This window comes from Thecamonas trahens (genome assembly GCF_000142905.1).
Source record: "Thecamonas trahens ATCC 50062 unplaced genomic scaffold supercont1.2, whole genome shotgun sequence".
Lineage (NCBI taxonomy): Eukaryota > Apusomonadida > Apusomonadidae > Thecamonas > Thecamonas trahens.
This window is the reverse complement of record NW_013657678.1, coordinates 385,288-407,200: the sequence shown is the minus strand read 5'-3', so window position 1 is coordinate 407,200 and position 21,913 is coordinate 385,288. Positions and strand designations below refer to the sequence as shown.

Sequence of the window (21,913 nt, the reverse complement as noted above, 5' to 3'; positions counted from 1 at the left end):
GCATCGCGGCGCAAGCGTAGCACGCGGAGCGCCGGAGCCAGGCGCGGCGACAAGGGTCCGCGGGCGGCAAGCAGCCTTGCGGGAGGCATCGCTGCGAGCGGCGACAAGGCGCCCGCCGGCGAGGCGAGCAGGCATACCGACATGAGTCACACATCGCCGGACGACACGGTGTCGTCACTGGCGTCCGAGTCGGCCTTGTTGACTGCGGCAGCTGGAGCAGGTGCCGCCGCAACCGACAAGCGGTCCAGCAGCCCGTCGTCGTCGTCAGACGTGTCGATGTCCTCTGACGGGCCTGACCGGCGCAGCCGCGGCCCGCGAACCCAGGCTGCGCTCGCTTCCGCGGCTGCGGGCGGAGCAGGCGCGGCCGCTGTGGCATCGCGCTCATCGGCACTCCGCACCCAAGAGTCAGGGCAGACGTCGGGCCTGGCTGGATCCGAGGAGTCGTCGTGGGTCCTGACCACAGAGACCGACTGGATTGCTGAGGGCATGGCGTCCGAAGTCATTGACTACTGGGTGTACGATGCATCGAACCCGCGGCTCAACGAGAACGGGCTCAACACCGGCTCGGGCGTAGGGTCGGGAGTGGGCACGGGCGCATGCTCGGACTCGGGCTCGGGCTCCGTCTCGCTCCCGGATGTCGACCTCGGGTCTAGCCGGTAAGTGCGAGTGCGCTGTGGTAAACGCATGGCATGCTCTTGCATTTCATTGCTGTTCTTTGCGGCGCTTTAATCGTCATCGTCGTCGTCGGTCAAGGTGGCAGTCGAAGCGCCGTAGGTGTAGTCGTCGGCAGTCGTGTCAACAGTGTCGTAGGTGTACGAACCCGAGTCGGGGTCAAAGCGGATGGGCTCAGACCAGGTGTCGATGTAGCAGAAGCGCGGGCAGTGGCGTCTCCGGCAACAAATGCAGGCTCCAACGAGGATGAAGATGATGGGGAAGAGAAGCATAAAGGTGACCGAGAGAATGTACGGGTCGCGCTCCTCAGGATTGTAGCCATCGAGCCAGACATCGCCAGATGAGCCATAAACAGAGACAAAGCACGGGATGGTTGAGTTGATGGCGATGTTGGCGAGATAGGACGAGATGCGAGGAGAGGACGACGAACCGCGGCCCTCTGGTGAAGCGACAATGTCCGAGTCTGCGGATACTGAGAAGACGGCCGACGACGAGGGGATGGTGTAGGTAACGTCGACCCAAGCGTCGTAGAGCGAGGCGTGGCCTGTTATGCCCTTGGTGCAAACCATAGAGTGCGAACACCAGTGCGAGGGCGTGCGCGGCTCACGATTGTTGTTGAGCACGTTGTAGCAGCGGAGGCAGTGGATGCGGCGGCCCTTGGCGTGGATGGTGCACTCTGCGCGGGTGGTGATGGAGAAGAAGACGTTGGAGAAGAAGAGCGAGGCAAAGATGATGATGGCGACAATGTAGAGAACGGCCCAAATGTAGGTGATGGAGAGTGAGAAGAACCGGCCGACAGTGCGGTTGAGGCAGGTGCCGGGTTTGGAGACCTTGGGCTTGAGGGTGACAAGGACGCCGCAGAGGTAGAAGAACGAGAGGATGGGGCAGATGACAAGGGCGGGCATGAACTTGTGGATGAAGCAGTTCCGCCGCAGGGTTGGAAAGACATAGACTGGTCCATCATACGACGCGATGGGTTTTCCACGCTTGAGGTAGCAGGTGATGCGGTCGCCGACGCCGATGTCGGACACGATGTCGGAGGCGAGGCCGCCCGAGGAGGACAAGTCGCGGCAGTTGATGCCGTTGGCGTCAAAGTCTGAAGCAGCGGTAAAGTTGTAGGCACGAGAGCCATCCGAGAGAGAGAGAGAGGCGGAAAAGCCTGCCGATGTGGTGGTGATGGCAGTGACGGTGCAGTCCCTGTGGCCCTCGTACTCGATGAGGAAGGAGATCCAGTTCCAGCCAGGGCCAAAGACAAAGGCAGCGAGAAAGGCAAGGATGACCACGGGCATCCACGCCCACCACGTGCGTGCAGTCTGCCCGATGGCCCACAGCAGGCCCTGCCCCACATATGTCCTCCTGCCAGACATGCTCTTTCTGTCCCAGAAGACAACAAGTGCAAGCGAGAGGTGTTCCCCTGCTCCCTGTCGCGCTCCTGCTCCTGCTCCCCCGTTCGCCGCCGCTCGTCGACTCGGGTTCCGTGAATGGGCGAATGGCTCGCTGCCCCCGCTCACCGCCCCGCTCCCGCATACCCGGAACAAGCCTCAGTCAGTGCCAGTCTGCCGCAGATCGGGGCGTTCACCTCGAGGGGAAGGAGGGCGATCGGAGGGCGGTAAGATAAAGTGCTCAAAGAGGAGACACCATCGTCGGGGCAAGCCGGCTATGTTAGGAATGGCGGCATGCTGGTGCGCCCGTGCACAAGGCACTGCCAGAGCTTGGGTAGCTCGATGCGGGGTTAGTAAGCACCCAGTCACCCGATACATGATACGGTGATGGGCGACCAGTGCCGGTGATGTGTCGGGCACGTGTAGATGGTGATGAGCGAGCAGGCGAACCAAACGGCTTCGACCAGGATTACATGCTGGGCGAGTTGGTGAGACGGGGACGGCCGCCACGTCGGCGCGGCGGCGACGACGAATGGGCGCTGCGTTCGGCAGGAGGGGAGGCGACGGGAGAGGGTAAGACGGCACTTGGACAGAGTGGTAGAGGCATGCTCAACCCACGGAACGACTCGTGGTTCAGCTCTGCGCGGTACGCCGGGCAGCGCAAGGTGGCGGCCGGAGTCGCGCTTGCGCTTGTCATGCTGTATGTGCTTGCTGGGGGGTCGGGCGAGGGCATGGATGGCGGCAGCGGTGGCGTCGGCCGGAGCGGGAAGCAGGACGGCCGGAGCGGCAGCGGGTACGGGGCGGTGGACGACGACGGGGTGCTGGTTGCCGGCGAGACGCGGATCAAGCCGTCTGGCAAGTACGATGACACGTATCCGCTCGGGCATGGCGGCGGACGCGGGGCCGATGGCAGCGCCTCGTTTGTCTTTGCCGTGGTGGCGGACATGGACCAGGCGTCAAAGGTGGAGGGAAAGGCCAACGCGTGGTCGTCGATTCTCAAGATCGGGCGCCTGACGCGAAGCATGAGCGGGAAGTACGATGTGACGTGGGTGACCCAGTCGCGGATCGAGTCATCGCTGGCGGTGGGTGGGCGGTCGATGGAGCTCTCGGCCTTGGTGGCGTACAACGGCGGACTGTGGACGTGCGACGACCGGACCGGCGTGGTATACCAGCTCGAGGCCGTGCTCGCCGGAGCCGAGTATACGTACACGGCAGTGCCAAAGTACATCCTAGCCGAGGGTGACGGCGAGACGTCCAAGAACCTCAAGTGCGAATGGATGTCGGTGAAGAACGGGCATCTGTTTGTGGGCGGCTTTGGCAAGGAGTTTGTCAACGACAAGGACGGCTCGATCACGTCCGAGGGTCCGATGTGGGTCAAGCTCATCGATGCTGAGGGGCGCATCGAGCACGTTGACTGGCGCGACAACTACCGCCTGTTGCGCAAGGCGACCGGCACCGAGCACCCGGGCTATCTCCTTCACGAGGCCGTCATGTGGCACGAGCCGCACGGCCGGTGGTACTTTTTGCCGCGCCGCGTCTCACCCGACGCCTACGACGAGGTCAAGGACGAGCGCCGTGGCTCCAACCTGGTCCTTTCGGTTCCGCCGACGTTCAAGCTCGGCGATGTGTCGTCGGTCCACATTGGCGAGATCGTGCCATCGCACGGCTTCTCAGCCGTCCGCTTTGTGCCGGGCTTCCCGGACGAGGCCGTTGCCCTCAAATCGGTTGAGGACGCTGGTATTGCCGAGACTTACATTATGGTCTTTAATGTCAAAACTGGCAAGGTGCTGATGCCGGAGACCAAGTTTGGCGACGTCAAGTTTGAGGGCATCGAGTTCCTGCAGGACTGAGAAACTAAACACCATCGTATTGCCTGGAGCAATCTAAGTGGGGGAAAGGAGGGGGGGAGGGGGGGGGTTGTTAATCATACTTGGTTGCTCACCAGCGGCCACCACGGTCGCCGCCGCCAAAACCACCGCCAAAGCCGCGGTCGCCGCCGCGGTCGCCGCCGCGGTCGCCGCCGCGGTCGCCGCCGTAGCCACGCGAGCGGCCACCGCCGCCGCCCTTGGAGCGGCGGAAGTCGGAGCCACCAAAGCGCGAGCCGCGCGAGCGGCCGCCGCCGTAGCCGCGCGAGCGGCCAAAGGAACGAAGCCACGAGGGAATGACGTTATCCTCATGCTCCTCCATGTTCTCGATGAGGTCGTTGGCGAGCTTGGCATCCTTCTGGGTAAAGAGAGCGGTGGCAATGCCCTTCTTGCCGGCACGGCCAGTACGGCCGATGCGGTGGACGTAGTCGTCGATCGAGTTGGGCAGGTCAAAGTTGATGACGTGGGTGACGTTGGGGATGTCGAGGCCACGCGAGGCGACGTCGGTGGCAACGAGGACCGGGGTTCGGCCCGAGCGGAACGAGCGCAGTGCCTCCTCGCGCTCACGCTGGTCGCGGTCGCCGTGGATCGAGGTTGACGGCAAGCCAGCCTCGTAGAGGAAGTCCTCGAGCGCGTCACAGCCACGCTTGGTCTCGACAAAGACGAGGGTGAGCCCGGGGACGGCCGAGATGAGGTCGACGACAAAGTCGCGCTTGTCGCGCGGCTCGACAAGCTCGACGCGCTGCTCGACAAGGCCGGCCGACGAGCCGACGCGGCCGACGCGGAGGAAGACGTAGTCGTCCAGAAAGTCGGCAGCGAGCTGCTGGATCTCGCGGGCAAAAGTGGCTGAGAACAGCAGGGTCTGGCGCTCACCCGGAGGCGGCATGCCCGAGTCTTCGACGATGGTGCGGATCTGCGGCTCAAAGCCCATGTCGAGCATGCGGTCGGCCTCATCGAGGATGAGGAACGAGATGAACTTCATCGACGCGCGCCCACGCTCGATGAGGTCGATGACACGACCGGGCGTGCCGATGATAATGTCGCAGCCCTTCTCCATCTCACGGAGCTGCTCGCCCATGGGCGCGCCGCCGTAAAACACGCGAACACGGAGCGAGGACCGGTAGGTAAACTTGCGAGCCTCCTCGAAGATCTGGCACGCGAGCTCGCGGACAGGTGCGAGGCAGAGCGCGTTGGGGTAGGCCTTCATACGGCGGCCAGTCTTGGCCGGCTCGTCGGGGTATGTCGGCCCGTCGAGAAGCAGCCGCTTGATGACAGGCATGAGAAAGGCGGCGGTCTTGCCGGAGCCGGTCTGCGCACACGCCATGATGTCACGGCCGGCGTTGGCAATGGTCACCGCGTGGCGCTGCACCGGCGTCGGCTTGGAGTAGCCCATGAGCGAGACGACGTTGGAGAGGACCACGCCGAGTTCGAGCTCCTCAAAGGTGTGTCCGGGCTCGGGCACGTCGCGTCCAGTCGCCTCGACCGGAATGTCTTCGTAGGCGTCAAAGTCGATGGCCGACGACGAGACGCCGCGCTCGGCGCGCTCGGCCTCGGTCCCAAACAGCTCCTCCTCGAGCCGCGACGACCGCGAAAGCAGGACGTCACGCGGCTTGCCAAGCGGGTCGCGCACCGGGCCCGACCGCCCACGCCCACCGCGCGAGTACATCCGGCCGCCGTAGCCCGACTCACGCCCGTAACCGCGGTCACGCGGAGCGTCAGCAGGACCATCGCGTCCCCAACCACGGAGCCGGTCGTTGTTTGCAGACGGCGCCGGGCGCCCACCGAATCCGTATCCGCGGTCGCCGCCGCGGTCGCCGCGGTCGCCGCCACGGTCGCCGCCGCGGTCACCACCGCGGTAGCCACCGCGGTCGCCACGCCGGTCGCCTCCGTAGCCGCCACGGTCGCCGCGGTCACCGCGGTCGCCGCCCCAGCCACTGCGCCGGTCGCCGCCGTAGCCGCCACGGTCGCCGCCGCGGTCGCCGCCCCAGCCGCTGCGCCGGTCGCCGCCGCGGTCGCCACCGCGGTCGCCGCCGCGGTCACCAAAGCCGCGGCCGCCTTCGGCAGCCGCGGGCGCGCGTGACGCGTCCGGAGCCGCTGCCGCCTCGGAAGTGGAAGTCTTGTTGTTGTTGTCGGTCGCCGCCGACGAGGTCGTCGGCGCGGCGTCGGCCGCCACCGCCGCCACAGGCTCCACAGGAGCCAGCGGCGCAGCGATCGAGTCGGCCCACCGCGACGGCGCCGACGAAGTCAAAGCCGCCACAGGGGCTGCAGTGTTGGGCGGGAGCGACGGGCCGGAAGAGTCGGCTGCCGGCGCCGGCGGAGGGTTGGCCGGCTTGGCCGAGTTGGTGGCCGCACCGCGGTTGCGGTTGCGGAGAGCAGGGGGCACATAAGACTGCAAGCCGTGGAGGTAGGGGAGGGTGAGTACGGTGGTTGAGTGAGGGACGGCACGAGGGACGGCGCGAGGGACGGCGCGAGGGACGGCGCGAGGGACGGCGCGAGGGACGGCGCGAGGGACGGCGCGAGGGACGGCGCGAGGGACGGCGGCAATGCCCGTTTTCGGAACACCCACCATCCGCGCCATCCGAGCCGGGCTCCTCGACGGCACAGGTGCCGACCATAGCAGCGGAACGCGCACAAGCGGGGGGGAATGAATTTGGAACAAGGAAGGGGATGGGGTAGATGGTGGGCGTGGTATGCGGCTGGCCGTGGTGCCTCTTGCCGTCATGCTTACCATGTTTGGAGTCGAGTTGTCGCTTGCTGGGGGGGAGAGCGAAGGCGGCCTCGATTCTGCTTTGGCCGCAATGGATGACGGGCGTGTGACGTGCTGAGACGGTCATCACCGCCGGCCATTGTTGCTGATTGAAAGCCGACAGCCGTGACCGACAACTAACCAACGGTTCAAACCGCACCCCCTCCCCCCCCCCCCCCCTGCCCGACCCGATCCCCATCGTTCCAAGGGACACACACTGCATCAGTGGGCTTTGCTACAGTCCCAACGCTGTTGCGTCGTGACAAGCTTGGAGCTAAGGCAACCATCCGCGACGGCTCGATGTATGTTGGCCTGCGGTAAAATGGGAATGTGGGGGAAGCTGCCTGCGGCACGCCGACAAAACTGTCGAAAGAGCACTCACGCGCGCAGTCACACGCCCTGGCCCCCCCCACCCGTACCTGCACCCGTCCCCGCACCAACACCAGCACCCGTAGTACTCACCTTGGTCACAGACCGAGACACTAGAGTCGCCTCTTGCCCTTGTCTGTCTCGCTGGCGCTTGCTCTCTCTCTCTCTCTTGCTCGCTGGCTCGCTCTCTCTCCCTCTCTCTCCCGCTCCCTCCTTCCCATGGTTCGCTCGGCTCTCTTTGCCCTCGTCCTGGGCGCATTGCTGGCGCTGGTGGCAGCGGCGGCGGGTGATGCAAGCTCAGCTTCGCTGCCACCGCTTATGCTGCAGGTGGACGACTCGGTGTTGCCGCGGGTGGCCAAGCGAATGACTGCGCTCCTGGGTAGTGTGGCGACGCATGAGCTGCAGGTGGTGCCTGCGAGCGAGAGCGTGAATCCGACTTTGCTCCCGGCCGGAGCGGTGGTGGTGGCTGTCGGCGAGCTCGACGTTGTCAAGGCGTACAACGGATCAGCGGCGGCGGCGGGGCTCGGGCCGGAGGGCTACGTCGCTCGCGGATGCGCTGCCGGCGAGGTGGCAGTCCTGGTCGGGTCAGGCATGGCCGATGAAGGCAAGCTGACCCATGGCGGCGGCGGAGCCGGCTTTGCGGCGTACGAGCTGCTTCAGCTCCTCGGCTTTGGTTTTCTGCACCCACTGGATCCGCTAGTGGTGACGGCGGTGCCGTCAGTGGCGAGCCTCGGCCTCGGCCCGTGCACCGGGCCAGTCGCTGTGCGTGCCGCGGTCCACGAGCGGCACCTGCGCATCCGCGGCTACCACATCCACACCATGCATCCGCTCGAGCTAACCAACATGTTCAACGGATTTGGCGTGAAGGGGCCTGGTGATGAGGCCTCTTTCAACAACATGCTCACCGACGAGCTTCCCAACGTGTGCGAGTGGATGGTGGCCAATCTGCAGAACCGGGTCGAGTGGGTCGTGCTCTACGCGCAGGAGTGGGCCCAGTTTGCGACCTCTAACACCCGGCAGGCACGCTTGGCTGCGATTGTGGCCGAGCTCCACTCGTGGGGCCTAGCAGCCGGCGCCGACGTTCCGATTGCCGAGATCCAGCAGCACGCGTGGCCGATGGTCCACAATACCGGAAGTGCGGCGGAGCAGGAGGCGCAGATCCACGCGTCGATCGACTGGTTTATGGCAGCTGGCTTTGACTTTATCTCGACCGAGAATGGCTACTCGGAGTTTACTCATCCCGATGACGAGCTCATGTTGACGTGGATGAATGTGGCGACCGCTTACATCGCCGACACCTACGGCAAGCGCATGTACATCAAGTGTCACTGCTCGACCGGACAGACGTGTAAGAACTTTGACGATCCGCGGACAGGCAAGCCGCTCAACTTTAACTTTCTGCCCATCTACGCCGACTCGCGCCTCGGCATCATGCCGCACACCGTCCAGACGTACACGCTCGACGAGCCTGCGCCGACGTACGGCAATCTGAACTTTACATACATGGAGGCGTTCACGGCGTGGCAGGCGGGACTCGGCGAGCGCGAGGTCGTGTACCACTGCGAGTCGGCGTACTGGGTTAACTATGACATCGACGTCCCGCTCTTCCTGCCTGTCTACGGCCTCAACCGACTGGTCGATCTGCGGCGGCTGGCGTCGTCAAGCCCAAGCCTCGACGGCCAAATGGTGTTTGACTCGGGTTGGGAGTGGGGCTACTGGCTGCACGACGTAGTCGTCGCCCGCGCCGCATATGACCCCAGCCTCGACATTGCCTCGGATCACGCCGCCTTTGCAGAGGCGCTCCGCGTCCCGACCGCGCCGTTTGGCTCTGCCCAGGACGACGTCATCGCGTGGCTAATGGCGATGGTCGAGGCCGAGACGCAGCTGCTCATCTACGGCAACGTCACCGGGCACATCTTTGACGGTAATGATGCGTCGGTGGTCAAAGCCAACGGCCAGGCGTACCTCGAAGGCTGGGATTCGTTTGCAGACATCGGTGCGCTCTCCAAGCACGCGCTCGCAACTCAGCCGAACCGCATCGGCCTGCAGGCCATTCGCCTCGACTCCAGCTACCCAACGCACCTCGCGCCGCTGCTCGCCGCCATGAACACTACCTTTGGCGAGCTCGTTGTTGAACTGGAGCAGCTCGCGGACGCTATCCCTGCCCGCGCGCTGCCCATGTACAACGAGCTGGTCCAATCGTCACGAGTTCTTGCCGCGCGCGCCGCTCAGGTCTACGCCCTCTATGACTATGCGCACTACTGGTCCAAGGACAAGGCCTGGCGGGCTGCGCGGCTGGCGACGGCCGAGGCTGCGCTCGAGACAGCGATGACCAATATCCGCGCGCGCGAAGCCGCGTACCGCGTCCCGCTCGATCGCATCGCCTTTTGGGGCGCATACCCGGTCACAGTCTACAACTTTGGCTACGTGTGGACTGCACACTCGGGCTACTACTTTTGGCGCGACTACGCCGTCGCCCTCGATGCCGAGCCCGCTGTCCTCTCGCCGTGCTTCCTCAACATCCAAAACCCGGTCGACACCGCGCTCGGCGAGGGTATCGCCCTCAACGTCACCCACCTCCTCGACAAACTGCTCGACGAGTTCAAGTGGACCCGCGAGTTCATCGCGCCGTGCCTCTTCCCGCCGCACAACGAGCCCATCTTTCCTCGTGATCTCTACAACATGACCATGCTAAATGCGTAGAGAGTGATCGAGCAAGCGCCCTTCTCCCCCGAGCGATGCCAACCCCCCCCCCCACATTGCGACGGGTCTTCTCAAGGCGCACAGTGCTGCTTTACTTCTTCGACTTGGTCTTCTTCTTGGCCTTCTTGGCCTTCTTCTTGGCCTTGGCGGCCTCCTTGGCAGCCGCGGCCTTGAGCACGCGCTTCACGATCTTCTGCTCCTCCACAAGGAAGGCGCGGGTGATGCGCGAGCGGACGCAGCCCGGGCAGCGCGAGCCACCGTAGGCGCGGTTGACCGAGAGGTCGCTCTTGGCAGCGCGGGACTGCTGCATGCCACGCATGCACTTGACCTGTGGTGACAGAGAGAGGAAAATATGTGAGTGTGTGCGGAGAAAGAGGGGGGAAGGGGGGAGGGGGAAGAAGAGGCCGACACCGGCAAAAACCCCGTCAACCACCATCATTGGCCTGGCTGCCGCACGCCGACCTGCATGCCTGCTCAAAACAGAAGCGACGACGAGACCGCGAACAGCCATGCATGCAGATAGAGGCCGTTGCCCGCGAGAGGGCGCGGCGGCTTCAGAGGAGCAAGAGGACCAGAGAGGCCGACCAAGGCATCCGACCTCCACTCGAACCAACACACAATAATCGACGACGGTGCCGCAACGCCCGGCCTCGCCTACCGCGCACAAGCCTCAGACCAAGCACTGCCTGCCAAAGCAGACGGATAGTAAAGGCGCAAACAGGCAGCGGAGAAGGTGCGCAGCAACAGAGGACAGGGTAGGCGGGGAGGAAAGAGCTGGGGGAGGAGGGGAGGGGGGGAAAGAGCCAAGAGGCGGGCAGCCATCGGATCACGCAGACGGGCAAGAGTTGTGACGTACACCATGGAGCTGAACACCGCAGTCACCGCACGAGACGCCCTTCGGCTTCTTCTTCATGTAGTGGACCACAAGCCGGCCACCGGGGGTCTTGACGCTGTGAAAGGAATGAGGGGAGCGCAGAGCGTATGAGGTGGTGAGTAACTGGGCGAGGCATACAAATTCCGACACAGCATCCCAGGCGCTGTAGACGGCCACGTCCTCCAGGCTGCGGGACAGGCTAGGGCAGGCAAGGCGACACAGACTGTAACGTGGCGCTCGCCTCTCGCTCTCCCCTCTCTAGTCCTCCCTAGATAACGTACACCCGCGTGCGGTTGGACTTGGTGTTGTACGAAAGACGGCGACGGTACGTGACACGCTGCACCATGACGGACCAAAGAGGAGTGTGAAAAGTGAGAAACAGTCAGTCAGCCGACGCTATTTGCGCGAGCTCAACTGGCGCGCCACCGCCAGTCTCGACTCGACCCGTTCGTTCGCTCGCGCGCTCGTTCCATTCGACCCAGGCGGTGGAACCTTCCACCATCTTCCAACCCCGCTCCCGCCAGCGATAACCCTCACCAAGGCCACAGGTCTGCTCTCGCACAGCGCTGACCTCAGACATCGCAACCCACTGCGAGAGCGGCAACGGATGGCGAGCAGTGAATAACAATGTGCCGGTGGCTGGCTATAGTTGGATGACAATCATGACCATTGCGCATAACGTCACCCGCAACCGCACTCCCATCGCGGCGCACTGCACTGACTCGCAGGGCTGCACAGGGATGTTGGTGTGTCGCGGCAAGGCTAGGCGGACGGATACTTCGAGAGCTTCACTGAACATCTTCACCATGATCTGGAATAAGCGAAGATTCATAGGAGAAACGTCCGTTTACTAGCCATGCTACATCGTCGGCGCGCCGTGTCTCGACTCGGTGCGCCTCTGCTCTTCGGCGGAAGAGTTGAAACTACACGCAGACACACCAAACATCCCTCGGCCCGTGCGGGTCCCGGAGCAGGCGTCATATCCACGACACGGCCCGGGCCCACGGATCCGAACTGTTTACCGTCTTCGCCTTCAGAGCTCAAGCTCAGGCACCAAACCCCACTCGCGTGAGCGCCCGCAAAACGGCGCAAGCGCAACACTCCGACGCTGCAATCGCATCCATGGTTTCCACCATCCACCCCCAACTTTTGCTCCGGCCACGACCCTGACCCACATCATCATTGCCCTTGTTAATTTTGCAACGGCTACATCTCGCCCAGCTCCATGGCGACGCTCCGTCGTGTGCCGACACCTCCTCCAGGTGTCGGGAGCTGGTCGGCTCCTGACGGTGCCCGTGACCGATTCATCGGCGAGCTGGCGTCAGCAGACCGCGTATCCTTGGCGAGAGCCAACAGCCGCTCCAGCGCCAGATCCTGATCCTCGCGCTCGCGCACAACCAAGTAGTGCAGGACCGACTCGGCGAGGAAGCGGATGCAAGAGAACACAATGATGACCACCAACGAGAGGCGAAGCGCGTCGTTGGTATGCTCGAGATCAGCCGTGGCCGAGTACGGGATTGCGCGGATCGACCGGTATGTCACACCCATCATGCCGGTGTAGTGGGCGCAGCAAACGGCGCCACCGACAACAAACGAGGCCGCAAAGCGGAGAAAGGCGTACGGCACAAAGAAGACAATCGAGAGGCCGATAAATGAGACTGCAACAGCAACCAAGACACACAACACGATAAAGACAGGATTAAAGATTAGCCGCGCGCCCTCAACCTCGATCGCTGCCATTCCGGTGTAGTGCATGACGCCAACGCCCGAGCCGAGCATGACCGCACCGCCGGCCATGTACGGCGCGTTGGCAACCACATTGCGCAGCGTGGTGTGCATGCTAGCCACAGTGGCCGTCATCCGCGACGACGATGCGCCCCGCCGCATCGGTCTCACCACGCTCTGGCTTCGCGCTCTACCGGCCGCGTCGAGCCGCCGGTGGTTGTTAAGGCCCACCAGCGTGATGTAGAGCGAAGGAAAGACAAAGGCGAGCGGCGCAAAGGCCGACAGCGTCGTGAGCAACGGATCAAACGTGACTTTGCGATCGCCGATCTCCAGCGCAGCCATGCCCAGAAAGTGCATGCTCCACACCCCGCACACCCCAAACACCAGCGACGCGCCCACAAGTAGCAGCATGCTTCGCCGCTGGCTCGTGCTCCTCACCGCCTCGTCAACAAATAGAATGCACGACGCCGAGCCAAACACCGCAGCAAAGTACGAGAACAACACTAGCTGCACATTCCACCGTGTCTCTAGATCCTCACCGGCCATGCTCCTTGCCTACGACAGCAGTGTTCTGTCAAGGGTGACAATCGAACAGCGTGGTCGCAGTCACTCTTGCCACACTCACACCTAGGCACTAGGCACTCCCGTGTCTTGGGGCAATGCCAATGCCAAGAAAGGAAGGGGGAGGGGGGAGGGGGAAGGGGGATAGGAGGAGGAAGAGGGTGAAACGAGGAGTGTGTCTCTGCAAGAGCGCCTCGAGCTTGACCAGGTGCGGGTGGCTCAAGGGAACGAGTCAAGATCACACAGTTGTCCAAAAGCCCACCCCCAACAACGATCAAAGCAAAAACAGCGGGGAAACTACAATTGCTCCGAAGCGGCGGATCGGGGGAGTGATACGAATTGGCAACCAAGGCAGTGTTGGCGACCCGGGTGACCCAAAAGCCGAACAAACTCACTCGCTTGCGTAAGCCTCCCAACACCCACGCACACACTCGGCTCTGCGTGAGTAACTACTCATCTGGACCTTCCCAGCATGGTTCGCAGAAAACAAATTGCGGCTTTGATCGTGGCGATGATCATTGTGGCCGCCTTTGCTGACTCGGGAGTCCAACTTCGTGCATTGGTCTTCAACCTCGACGCCGCCGGCGGAGGAGTGGGGCACTCAGTGGCCGCCGCTGTGACGGCGGCAAACACTACTACGCCGGCCCTTGTCATCGCTCAGTCGCTTCCGGTCGACTTGGCCAGCTACTCGCCGTGGCTCGGGTCGCTTGTGGGGCCTGACCTCGTTCCTCTGCATCCTGCTGCAGGCACAGCGCCGCCTGGCACTCTGCCCAACCCGATGTTTCATGACCTTCCGTCGCCTGCCTCGCCACCACCGCTGCCGGCTATCGCCGCCCTCGCCGCAAACAGTCTCCCGCTCTTCGGTGCCATCTCGACCTGCGCTTTCTCACCTGATGAGCTCACCGGGTTTGAGCTCTCGCCTCCGATCACCTTCTCGCAGTTGCACGCCTTCTGCCACCGCGCTGTCGTGCTGGGTAGGCGATGCCTCGGGCCAGCCGGCAACGCTCCTATCCCGTCGCTCTGGTTTGACCATTTGGCGCTGGCCATGCACGGGGCCACATATACCCACGCGTTTTCGCTCGGCTTCAACGTCTCTTTCACATCTCCGGAAGTCAACGCCACCGTCCACCTCCTCCGATCGTTCGCTAGCGCAGGCTACTTTGGGCCAAGCGATCAGTCGCCGCTACTGGCGTGCGGTTACGATGCGGCGGCTTCCGGCCGCAACGCATCCATTGCCTTTCCGCACTACAACATGCCGATCACCTGGGGTGCGCAGGCGTCCAGCTCGGCTTCGGATCCGCTCGACGTCGGCGTCCTTGGCTTTGCCCACTTCCTTGCCGTCCCTATCAACGCGCCCTTTCCCGCGCTTTCTCGTGACCTCCTCGGCGCTCTCGACGTCGCTAGGAGCTCTGTGGCTGCCTCAGGCTCGGCCTTTCCACTCTGGGTGGGAGGTAGGGCGCTTGCAACCACGCCCGAGGCTATGCTGGGCTACGACCTGACCTCGCACGCCACGAGGTTGCTCGACTGGAGCTACATCACCTTTAGCCCGCCGTCATTCCGCTCTGCATGGCTCTCGGCGCTAGAGATGTTCATAGATCCAGCGGCCAATGTCTCGCTCGCCCAAGAGCTCCAGCGCCTCGAAGCTGCCCGCCTCCAGCATCGGCTCCGGCTCACGCTGGAGCCGCAGGCCCATCCATCGCCGGGCCACTACAAGACGGCGATTGCTGTCCAGCTCACCACATTGACAGCCAATGCTGTCATTTACTTTACGCTTGACGGCTCGCCTCCAACCGCTGGCGCTGCGCAGTACTCGGGCCCAATCGTGCTTGCCTCTTCGGGTGACGTGGTCGTCAAGGCCATGGCCGCTGGCGATGGGCTCAGTCCGTCGCCGGTCCGGACGTTTGTATACGGTCTCGACATTGCCGACGACGGTGATTCAGGCATGTCATCTGCGCTCCTCCTCGCTATCATCGTTCCGCTCGTCCTGTATCTAACCGCGATTGCCTTGGTCATCAGGTACTTGTTGAGCCGGAGCAAGTCTGCACGGGTTGGCGCCTCGGAGCTCCGGCTCTCTGCCGACGCCGACGTCGCGATTTCGCAGGACGAGCTCAGAGTTGGCACGGTGGTTGGTGTGGGCGCCTTTGGAACCGTGTACCGGGCTTTGTGGCGAGGAACTGAGGTGGCTGTCAAACGCGCTCATCGTGCGTTTAGCAAGCGCCAGGACGTCGCCGACTTTATCGAAGAAGCGCGCATGCTAATGAGCCTTCGCCACCGCAACATTGTCATGTTCATGGGCATCGTTCTTGACCCGCCGTCAATTGTCACCGAGTTTCTCGACCGCGGCTCGCTCTATGACGTCATCCATGATGGCAGCATCTTTCTGGACGCTTCGATCGTCTTCCAGTGGGCCCACAACATGGCCCAAGGTCTCGAGTTCCTCACCTTGGCCGGGGTAGTCCATGCCGACTTTAAGTCACTCAACGTCATGTTTGACGCCTCGTGGGTGCCCAAGATCGTCGACTTTGGCATGTCGTCGCTGCGAAGTGACATAGAGGTGAAGCAAGTTGAGGCGGCTGACGCCTCGCTACCTGCTGAGGCTCAGAACCTTGGCTCGCTCTTTTGGGCTGCGCCAGAGATCTTGGACCGCGGGCCGGACGCGCTTTCTGTGGCGTCGGACGCGTACGCGCTGGCCATCACGCTCTTTGAGCTTGCTGCCCGATCGGACCCGTATCCCAACGAGAACCCAATGGCAGTCGCGCTCCAGGTCCGCACTGGTCGCCGACCCAACATCATGCTTGTGCCTGGCGAGCTCGACAGTCTCGCCTCGATCATCACCCGCATGTGGCACGCCGATCCACACCAGCGGCTCTCGCTCGGTGAGGCCGCGCGCATGCTCGAAAGTCTTTACGAGCCGTCTGAGGTTATCTACCCGTCGATGCAATCGATCCCGACCGGCACCGTGGTTGTCATCGCCGTCACGTTCTCAAACATCGAGGCTGCACTCAGCGACGCCCTCGTCCACACCGCCCATGCGCTCAAGCTCTTCCACTCCTCGATCCGCGAGACTGCCCTTGAAGCGGGCGGAACCGTCGTCGACTGGGGGTTGGCCACCGTCACCGTTGCGCTCCATCGCCCTGCCCAAGCTGTCCTGGCCCTTGAATCGCTCACCCAGCTCGATTCAGCGCTCGGCAGTAGCAAGATCGGCGTCGTCGCTGTCTACGGTGGTGTCAGCAAAAGTCGCGGCGACGGAGGCTTGGCCACCCTCGTTGGCTCAGCCATGGAAGCACTCGACGAACTCTGTCGGCTCACCGCAGTCGAGTCGGAGCCCGGCTTCCATATCCAAGGTGAGCTGGTCTCCGCCTTTCCCGGCGGACCGTCGGACATTGACCTTGACTTCATTCCCATCTCGTTTGAGGAACGGCGTGCCCGCTACGTTGCAGATGCTGCCGCTGACGATCACTGCGATCGCTCGGCTGCCCCGGGCAAGGCCGACCTGTACTCGCGGTCGCGAATAGCCGAGAAGGGCAACAGCTCACTCCTTGACTCACTTCTGGCGCTCACGGCCAAGGGCCAGAGTATCAAGGCTGAGCCTGATCGCGTGGGCTCGACCTTTTTAATCTCCCGCGACGCTATCCAAGACCTCATCGATGAGAGCGGTGAAAAGATGACCGGATCGTACGCCACGCTCTACCCAGCGGAGCTCGACGGGATGGGTAAGGTGCTCATCAAGGTCTCGCTGCGGCAAACTTACACACCCGAAGATCTCGTCGCCTACGTCAGCGCGATGAAGCGCTCCGCCGCTCTGGTTGCTGGCTCGCCGCTCCTGGCAGCGCCCATCAGCGTCTGTGCCACTCCGCCGCTCGTCTCGTGCGTCGTCCCGTACCTCCCGCTCGGCTCGCTTGAGGTTCTCCTTGTGAAAGCCTTTCGGGCCGCGAGCAGCGGCGTGGACGTCGACATGCCGCTCACTCCGGCAACAACGCTTACGATCGCCCGCTCCCTCGTCGCCGCTCTCGAGGTTCTCCACCGCGACCGCGGTCAGTATCACGGCGCGCTTCGGCCAACCAACGTGCTCCTCCGCGGCTCAGACGTGGCAGACATCTCCGGTGTGGTGCTTTGCGACTTTGGCCTCAACGCCATCAAGCACAACATGGCGACGATGACGCTCGCCCCGTCGGTCGCCTACATGGCGCCCGAGTCACTCCGTGGCGAGCCGGACGCCATGGAATCAGACATCTTTGTCATGGGCACCCTCCTCTTTGAGCTCACTGCACACATGCAAGCTTTCTCCGGCTCTAACGCCGTCGAAGTAGGCTTCCGTATCATGCGCTGCCAGCTCCCACCGCTCGAGCATGTCCGCTCCAGGCTCCTGCGCGACGTCATCACCCGCTGCTGGATGGCCGAGCCGTCGCAGCGCCCAAACATCACCTCGCTCAAGCGAGCTCTCGACGCCGCGACCCAGGCCGACTTTCCTGGGGGATGAGAGTCACATTGTTCTGCCGCTGTCGCCTCGTCTCGCCGCATGCCCGTGTCACACGCGATGGCACACTCCACCCCCACAAAAGGAACACACACCCGTCAGGCAAGGCACCACCGTGCCACGCATCGCATCGCATCTCTCTCTGTGGCACAGCACCCGGCTCAGTCCTTGTGCTGTTCACTTCCTTCCAAGCCTGCGCCCTCACATTGCTCCGCGAGGCTACCTTCCCCGCGCCCGCGCGAGCGCTGACTCGGAAGCTCTTTGTCGTCGAACTTTGCGCCCGTCCGCCACGCGCTTCGCGAGCCGACGGCAATGCAGGGCTTGCCTACGGATGATGACCTCTGTGCGGGCCTGGTGGAGGTGATGGAACACTTTTACGCGTCGGCGACGCCTGCGGCCCCGTGCCCTGTGGTGGATGCCGCGCTGGAGACCGCCGAGCGGCTGGCGGCTGTGGACTACGAGGTGGTTCGCGTGGCCAATCCGGGCGGCATTCTGTGTGGAACATACGCAGCCCGGGTCCTTATCCTCAACGCGCGGGCGGCCGATGCGCGAGCGCCCGGGCCGACTGACTCTGCCACGCTGCAGGCGCTGTTCTTCAAAGCCCGGCAAGCGCGAGTCCGCGGCCGCTTCGTGGTCCCAGTCATCCCCTTCCGTGGGCGGTTCATCTGTCGCTCGTCGACGCTCGCGTCCAAGAAAGAAGCACTCGGGCAAACCGTGCTCTTTACGGCCAAGTCGTCGCTGCGGTTTGCAAGCGCGGTGGCGACGCCCGTTGATGATGCGAGCGAGCTGGAGGTCGAGGGCGCAACCGCGTCGCGGACCGCCGCCACCGGCGACATTGTCGATCGTGCCCGCGAAGCCGACATTGCGCTGCTTAAGGCGCTCGGGGTACGCTACGTCTGTGACCTCATGGTCGAGGGCCGCAAGGTTAAGTGGGGCATGTTTGTGTGCTCATCCGAAAAGGTCGATTCGTTCCAGCGGTACCAGCGCGCAGGCATCTCCATCAACGCCATCCCCTACCCCGGCGTCGAACATTTTGCCGCCTTTGCCGCTGCACCCGAAGCTGCCGACGAGCTTGTCTTTGACTGGAGCCACGCCGAGTGCAACTCGGTCCTTGCGCTTGATGCTCCTCTGCCTGGGCGCGCCGCCCATCTCTCGTGGCAGCACTACCAATCGTGGTCGCTCGTCACCATGACCGAATCGTATCTCCTTTTCATGCTGGGCCTCCTCGACGATCGGCACGAGCCGGCCGGCCTCCTTGTCCACTGCATTTCGGGCTGGGATCGCACTCCGCTCTTCATCTCGCTCCTCCGTCTCTCGCTCTGGGCCGACGGCCTTGCTCATGCCTCGCTCTCGCCGCAGGCCATCCTTTACTTTACCTTAGTCTACGACTGGATGGCCTTCTCGCACAAGCTCAGGGATCGGGCTTCGCGCCACGAAGACATCCTCCCGTTCTGCTTCTTCATGCTACCACGCATCGCCGCGCAGCACTTTGCCCTCGCGCCCGCGCCCGCGCCCGCAGCTGATCCTGAACCAGCCGCCCCGGTGCCCGTCCCCGCCGACCTGCAAAGCCCTGCAGCGGCGTCACGCCTCCGCTCGCATTCGGTCGAGCACAACACACTTGATCTTGCCGCGCTGCAGTCATCGCTCGGCTCATGGCAGTACGTAACCCGTGAGAGTGAGCGCGGCAACGAGGCCCTGAGCCTCCGCGCCACCAAGCTCCAGGCTGTTTGCGACCTTTTTGCCGACCTCCACGCAGCAACTACACCGACGTCTGCAGCATCTACTCCATCGAACTGGTTCTTCGGCTCGATCGTCGACTGGCTTTCGCCCTCGGTCTCACCGCGGGGCTCGGCCTCGGCTTCGGCATCAACATCGGCCTAACGCTGGCTTTTCTTCCAGCACTCTGACATGCTTGCCCCTGTGTGGAGTCTCACATGTAAAGCATGCCGCCGATGACCGAGCCCGATCCGGCCTGGCCACAAGCGGTGGAGGCTAGCCACCTCACTCCCGCCCCCCCCCCCCCCCCCACCCGCCGCCCGCGATACCCATTGTTGCTGTGTGCAACACCGAGAGAGAGACGCAGCATGGGCAACTCCAGCACCAAGATAGACGGCTCCAAGCTGACCGGCATGCACAAGGCTGCGTACGAGGGCTCTGTGGTGGGCGTGTCGCGGGCGCTCGACAAGCGTTCCGACGGCATCGACGAGTACGACGACCACGGCCGGACGCCTGTCCACTGGGCCGCACTGAGCGGTCACTTGGACGTGGTCATGTTCCTTGCTTCACGCGGCGCCTCACTCGGCGCCCACGACAGGCCAGCTCGCTCCACTCCGCTGCATATTGCCGTTTCGCTCGGCCATGCCCACATTGTCGAGTGGCTCCTCGCCATGCCGCGGCTTGAGCTCAATGCATTGCCGGCGCAGGATGCGGATGACAACACGGCAGCGCCAAGTGACGAGAAAAGCCGTGATCTAGCCCCGTTTTCGCTTGCTGCTCGCGATGCAGACGACCAGACTGCGGTTCACTTTGCTGCCTACGAGGGCTCTATTGACATGGCACGCCTCCTGCTCGACGCCGGCGCCGAGCTCGATCCGGTCGACACCGAGGGGCGGACGCCGCTGATGTGGGGCGTTTTTAATGGGCATGTTGACTTTGTGCTCGAGCTAGCGTCAGCAGGCGCAGACATCAACAATCAGGACAGACTCGGGCGGACACCACTCATCTATGCAGCACACCGCGGCCACCCCGATGTACTCGAGGCGCTGCTCGATGCGGGCGCCGACCCGTTCGTTGTTGATGATCAGGGCCAGTCACCGCTTGACCACGCACTGTATTCAGACTCGAGAACATGCATCAAGATTCTCAAGCACATATTTCGCAACACAGGCTCGTCTCCCGGTCCTCGGCAAGCTGTCGCAGCTGAAGTCACCCCTGCCGACGCCGCCGCGCTACTTCACAGACTCAAGGCAACTGAACAGGCGCTCCAGTGCGCCGAGAGCGAGCTGCTCCGGGTCCGCGAGGCTGAGGCAGCTGGTGTTGGTCCGCCACCGACTGTCACCGCTCCGCGGGCAAGCACACCACCGACACCGCCAAACAAGTTCATGAAGCAGCGGGTCCTTGACCTTTCGGTCGAGGTCCGTGAGCTCACCACTGAGCTCCGCGAACTCCGCGCGGTGCACCAAGCGGATTGCGCTCGCATCCGCGACCTGGAGCTGGCGCTCGAGTTGCAGCGCGACGCCGAGCGGCTTGCGGCGCTCGGGTTAGAGGTTCCGGACATGGGCAACTTTATCCTCGATGACGACGTGGATCACTTTGTCAACGCGGCGTTTGATCCCGAGTACCGGGTGGCAGCATGGGCGCCAGAAGGGGATGCATGAGCACACACACACACACACACACACACACACACACACACACACACACACACGACGACGAGTAGCCGCTACGACCCGGCCGGCGACAACGAGTCGCTGCCTGCACCACGCCGAGTGGTGCCGAGCGAGTCGCGCTTACGGCGCAGGCGCTGGCGTGTTTGCAGCAGCGCCAGCTCGCTCTCGCGATCCTTGACGGCTTGGTACGCATTGTCGTGCTCGCGGGCCTTGGCGACGGCATAAAACGCAACCGCAAGCGCAAAGACCACGCAAATGCCGATGGCTGAGACAAGGCCGATGAACAGGTGGGTGTGGGCCGAGTCGGAGAACTCTTCAACAATGTCACCGCGGTTGGACATGCCGGTCACGACGCAGCCCGAGCCTGATGTGCACCGCACAACTCCGTAGTCGGCGACGCCGCTCTCTTGCAGCAGCGAGCGAGCGGACGCCGTGCGATCCATGTGAACGATGCGGACAAAGCCAAAATCGCCGAGCACCGTACCGAGGCTAGCCACAGTCATGGTGGCATTGACCGGGAAGACAAAGCCTGGGCGGATGCTGAGAGTGATGACGGCGGGGCCATCAAGGCGCAGAACGCCAGCCACCGCCAGCCGCGGCGTTGCCGAGTCGGCTGACCCGCTCACCGCCAGCTCGTAGCTCGCCGACTGGCTGAGTGTGGCGTCGGTCACCGCCACCGCCTGGCCGTCGAGCTTGAGACTCCCGGCCGAGACCAGAGCAGTGACTGTCAAACTCCCGCCGGTTGCCTCAACGCCAGCTCCGGCAGCCACCGTCAGACGGGTCACCGTCGTTGCTGCCTGCGTCTGCAGCGCAGCACCGGCCTCGAGCACGACTGACGCCGCCGAGAACGCAGCTTTGACACGCAGCACACCGCCGCGGGCCACCGTCAGCTCGCCGGTGTAGCTCAGTGGGTCAAGCACTTCGACGTCACCCTCCACCCGCGCGTCGCGCGACGTGTTGTCTGCCGACGTGATGTTGTTGCGGAGAACGGCGTCCGAGCTACGTGGTGTGACCGACCCTGCCCCAGCCGGAACGACAGCCGCCGCCACCAGTACCAGCGCCATGACCGCCACCAGGCATACCACTCGAGCTGGTGCCATTGGGTGTGTGGAGATGAAGGTGGTGGGGGATGGGTAAAGTGCGTGAGGTG

At 63.6% G+C, this 21,913-nt stretch overlaps 10 protein-coding genes across 10 annotated transcripts; 5 read left to right on the top strand and 5 right to left on the bottom strand.

Moving 5' to 3' along the window:
• Nucleotides 1-700: 700 nt before the first annotated feature.
• On the bottom strand, nt 701-2,063 carry AMSG_00496 (uncharacterized protein). Its single transcript, XM_013907319.1, has one exon. The coding sequence runs from the start codon at nt 2,037-2,039 to the stop codon at nt 726-728; it is 1,314 nt and encodes a 437-aa protein (XP_013762773.1). The 5' UTR covers nt 2,040-2,063; the 3' UTR covers nt 701-725.
• Nucleotides 2,064-2,634: 571 nt separating this feature from the next.
• AMSG_00495 (soluble calcium-activated nucleotidase 1) lies at nt 2,635-3,936 on the top strand. The gene has a single exon (XM_013907318.1). The coding sequence runs from the start codon at nt 2,660-2,662 to the stop codon at nt 3,902-3,904; it is 1,245 nt and encodes a 414-aa protein (XP_013762772.1). The 5' UTR covers nt 2,635-2,659; the 3' UTR covers nt 3,905-3,936.
• Nucleotides 3,937-3,992: 56 nt separating this feature from the next.
• On the bottom strand, nt 3,993-6,738 carry AMSG_00494 (DEAD-box ATP-dependent RNA helicase 52; the record flags this gene model as incomplete). Its single annotated transcript, XM_013907317.1, has 2 exons — nt 6,648-6,738; nt 3,993-6,308 (listed from the first exon to the last, which is right to left on the bottom strand). Exons 1-2 carry the CDS (start codon nt 6,648-6,650, stop codon nt 3,993-3,995), a joined length of 2,319 nt encoding a protein of 772 aa, XP_013762771.1. The 5' UTR covers nt 6,651-6,738.
• A 515-nt stretch (nt 6,739-7,253) lies between these two features.
• Nucleotides 7,254-9,748, top strand: AMSG_00493 (uncharacterized protein; the record flags this gene model as incomplete). Its single annotated transcript, XM_013907316.1, has 1 exon — nt 7,254-9,748. One exon carries the CDS (start codon nt 7,254-7,256, stop codon nt 9,735-9,737), a length of 2,484 nt encoding a protein of 827 aa, XP_013762770.1. The 3' UTR covers nt 9,738-9,748.
• Nucleotides 9,749-9,803: 55 nt separating this feature from the next.
• On the bottom strand, nt 9,804-10,973 carry AMSG_00492 (50S ribosomal protein L34e). Its single transcript, XM_013907315.1, has 3 exons — nt 10,893-10,973; nt 10,594-10,687; nt 9,804-10,065 (listed from the first exon to the last, which is right to left on the bottom strand). Exons 1-3 carry the CDS (start codon nt 10,955-10,957, stop codon nt 9,829-9,831), a joined length of 396 nt encoding a protein of 131 aa, XP_013762769.1. The 5' UTR covers nt 10,958-10,973; the 3' UTR covers nt 9,804-9,828.
• An 810-nt stretch (nt 10,974-11,783) lies between these two features.
• On the bottom strand, nt 11,784-13,132 carry AMSG_00491 (uncharacterized protein). Its single transcript, XM_013907314.1, has one exon. It carries the CDS (start codon nt 12,880-12,882, stop codon nt 11,818-11,820), a length of 1,065 nt encoding a protein of 354 aa, XP_013762768.1. The 5' UTR covers nt 12,883-13,132; the 3' UTR covers nt 11,784-11,817.
• A 206-nt stretch (nt 13,133-13,338) lies between these two features.
• On the top strand, nt 13,339-17,377 carry AMSG_00490 (TKL protein kinase; the record flags this gene model as incomplete). The annotated part of the gene is made up of 1 exon (XM_013907313.1): nt 13,339-17,377. The coding sequence occupies exon 1, from the start codon at nt 13,370-13,372 to the stop codon at nt 17,375-17,377; it is 4,008 nt and encodes a 1,335-aa protein (XP_013762767.1). The 5' UTR covers nt 13,339-13,369.
• A 360-nt stretch (nt 17,378-17,737) lies between these two features.
• AMSG_00489 (MTMR14 protein) lies at nt 17,738-19,255 on the top strand (the record flags this gene model as incomplete). Its single annotated transcript, XM_013907312.1, has 1 exon — nt 17,738-19,255. One exon carries the CDS (start codon nt 17,738-17,740, stop codon nt 19,253-19,255), a length of 1,518 nt encoding a protein of 505 aa, XP_013762766.1.
• A 203-nt stretch (nt 19,256-19,458) lies between these two features.
• Nucleotides 19,459-21,008, top strand: AMSG_00488 (ankyrin; the record flags this gene model as incomplete). Its single annotated transcript, XM_013907311.1, has 1 exon — nt 19,459-21,008. The coding sequence occupies one exon, from the start codon at nt 19,459-19,461 to the stop codon at nt 20,749-20,751; it is 1,293 nt and encodes a 430-aa protein (XP_013762765.1). The 3' UTR covers nt 20,752-21,008.
• On the bottom strand, nt 20,817-21,827 carry AMSG_00487 (uncharacterized protein; the record flags this gene model as incomplete). The annotated part of the gene is made up of 1 exon (XM_013907310.1): nt 20,817-21,827. One exon carries the CDS (start codon nt 21,825-21,827, stop codon nt 20,817-20,819), a length of 1,011 nt encoding a protein of 336 aa, XP_013762764.1.
• Between the last annotated feature and the right edge of the window lie 86 nt (nt 21,828-21,913).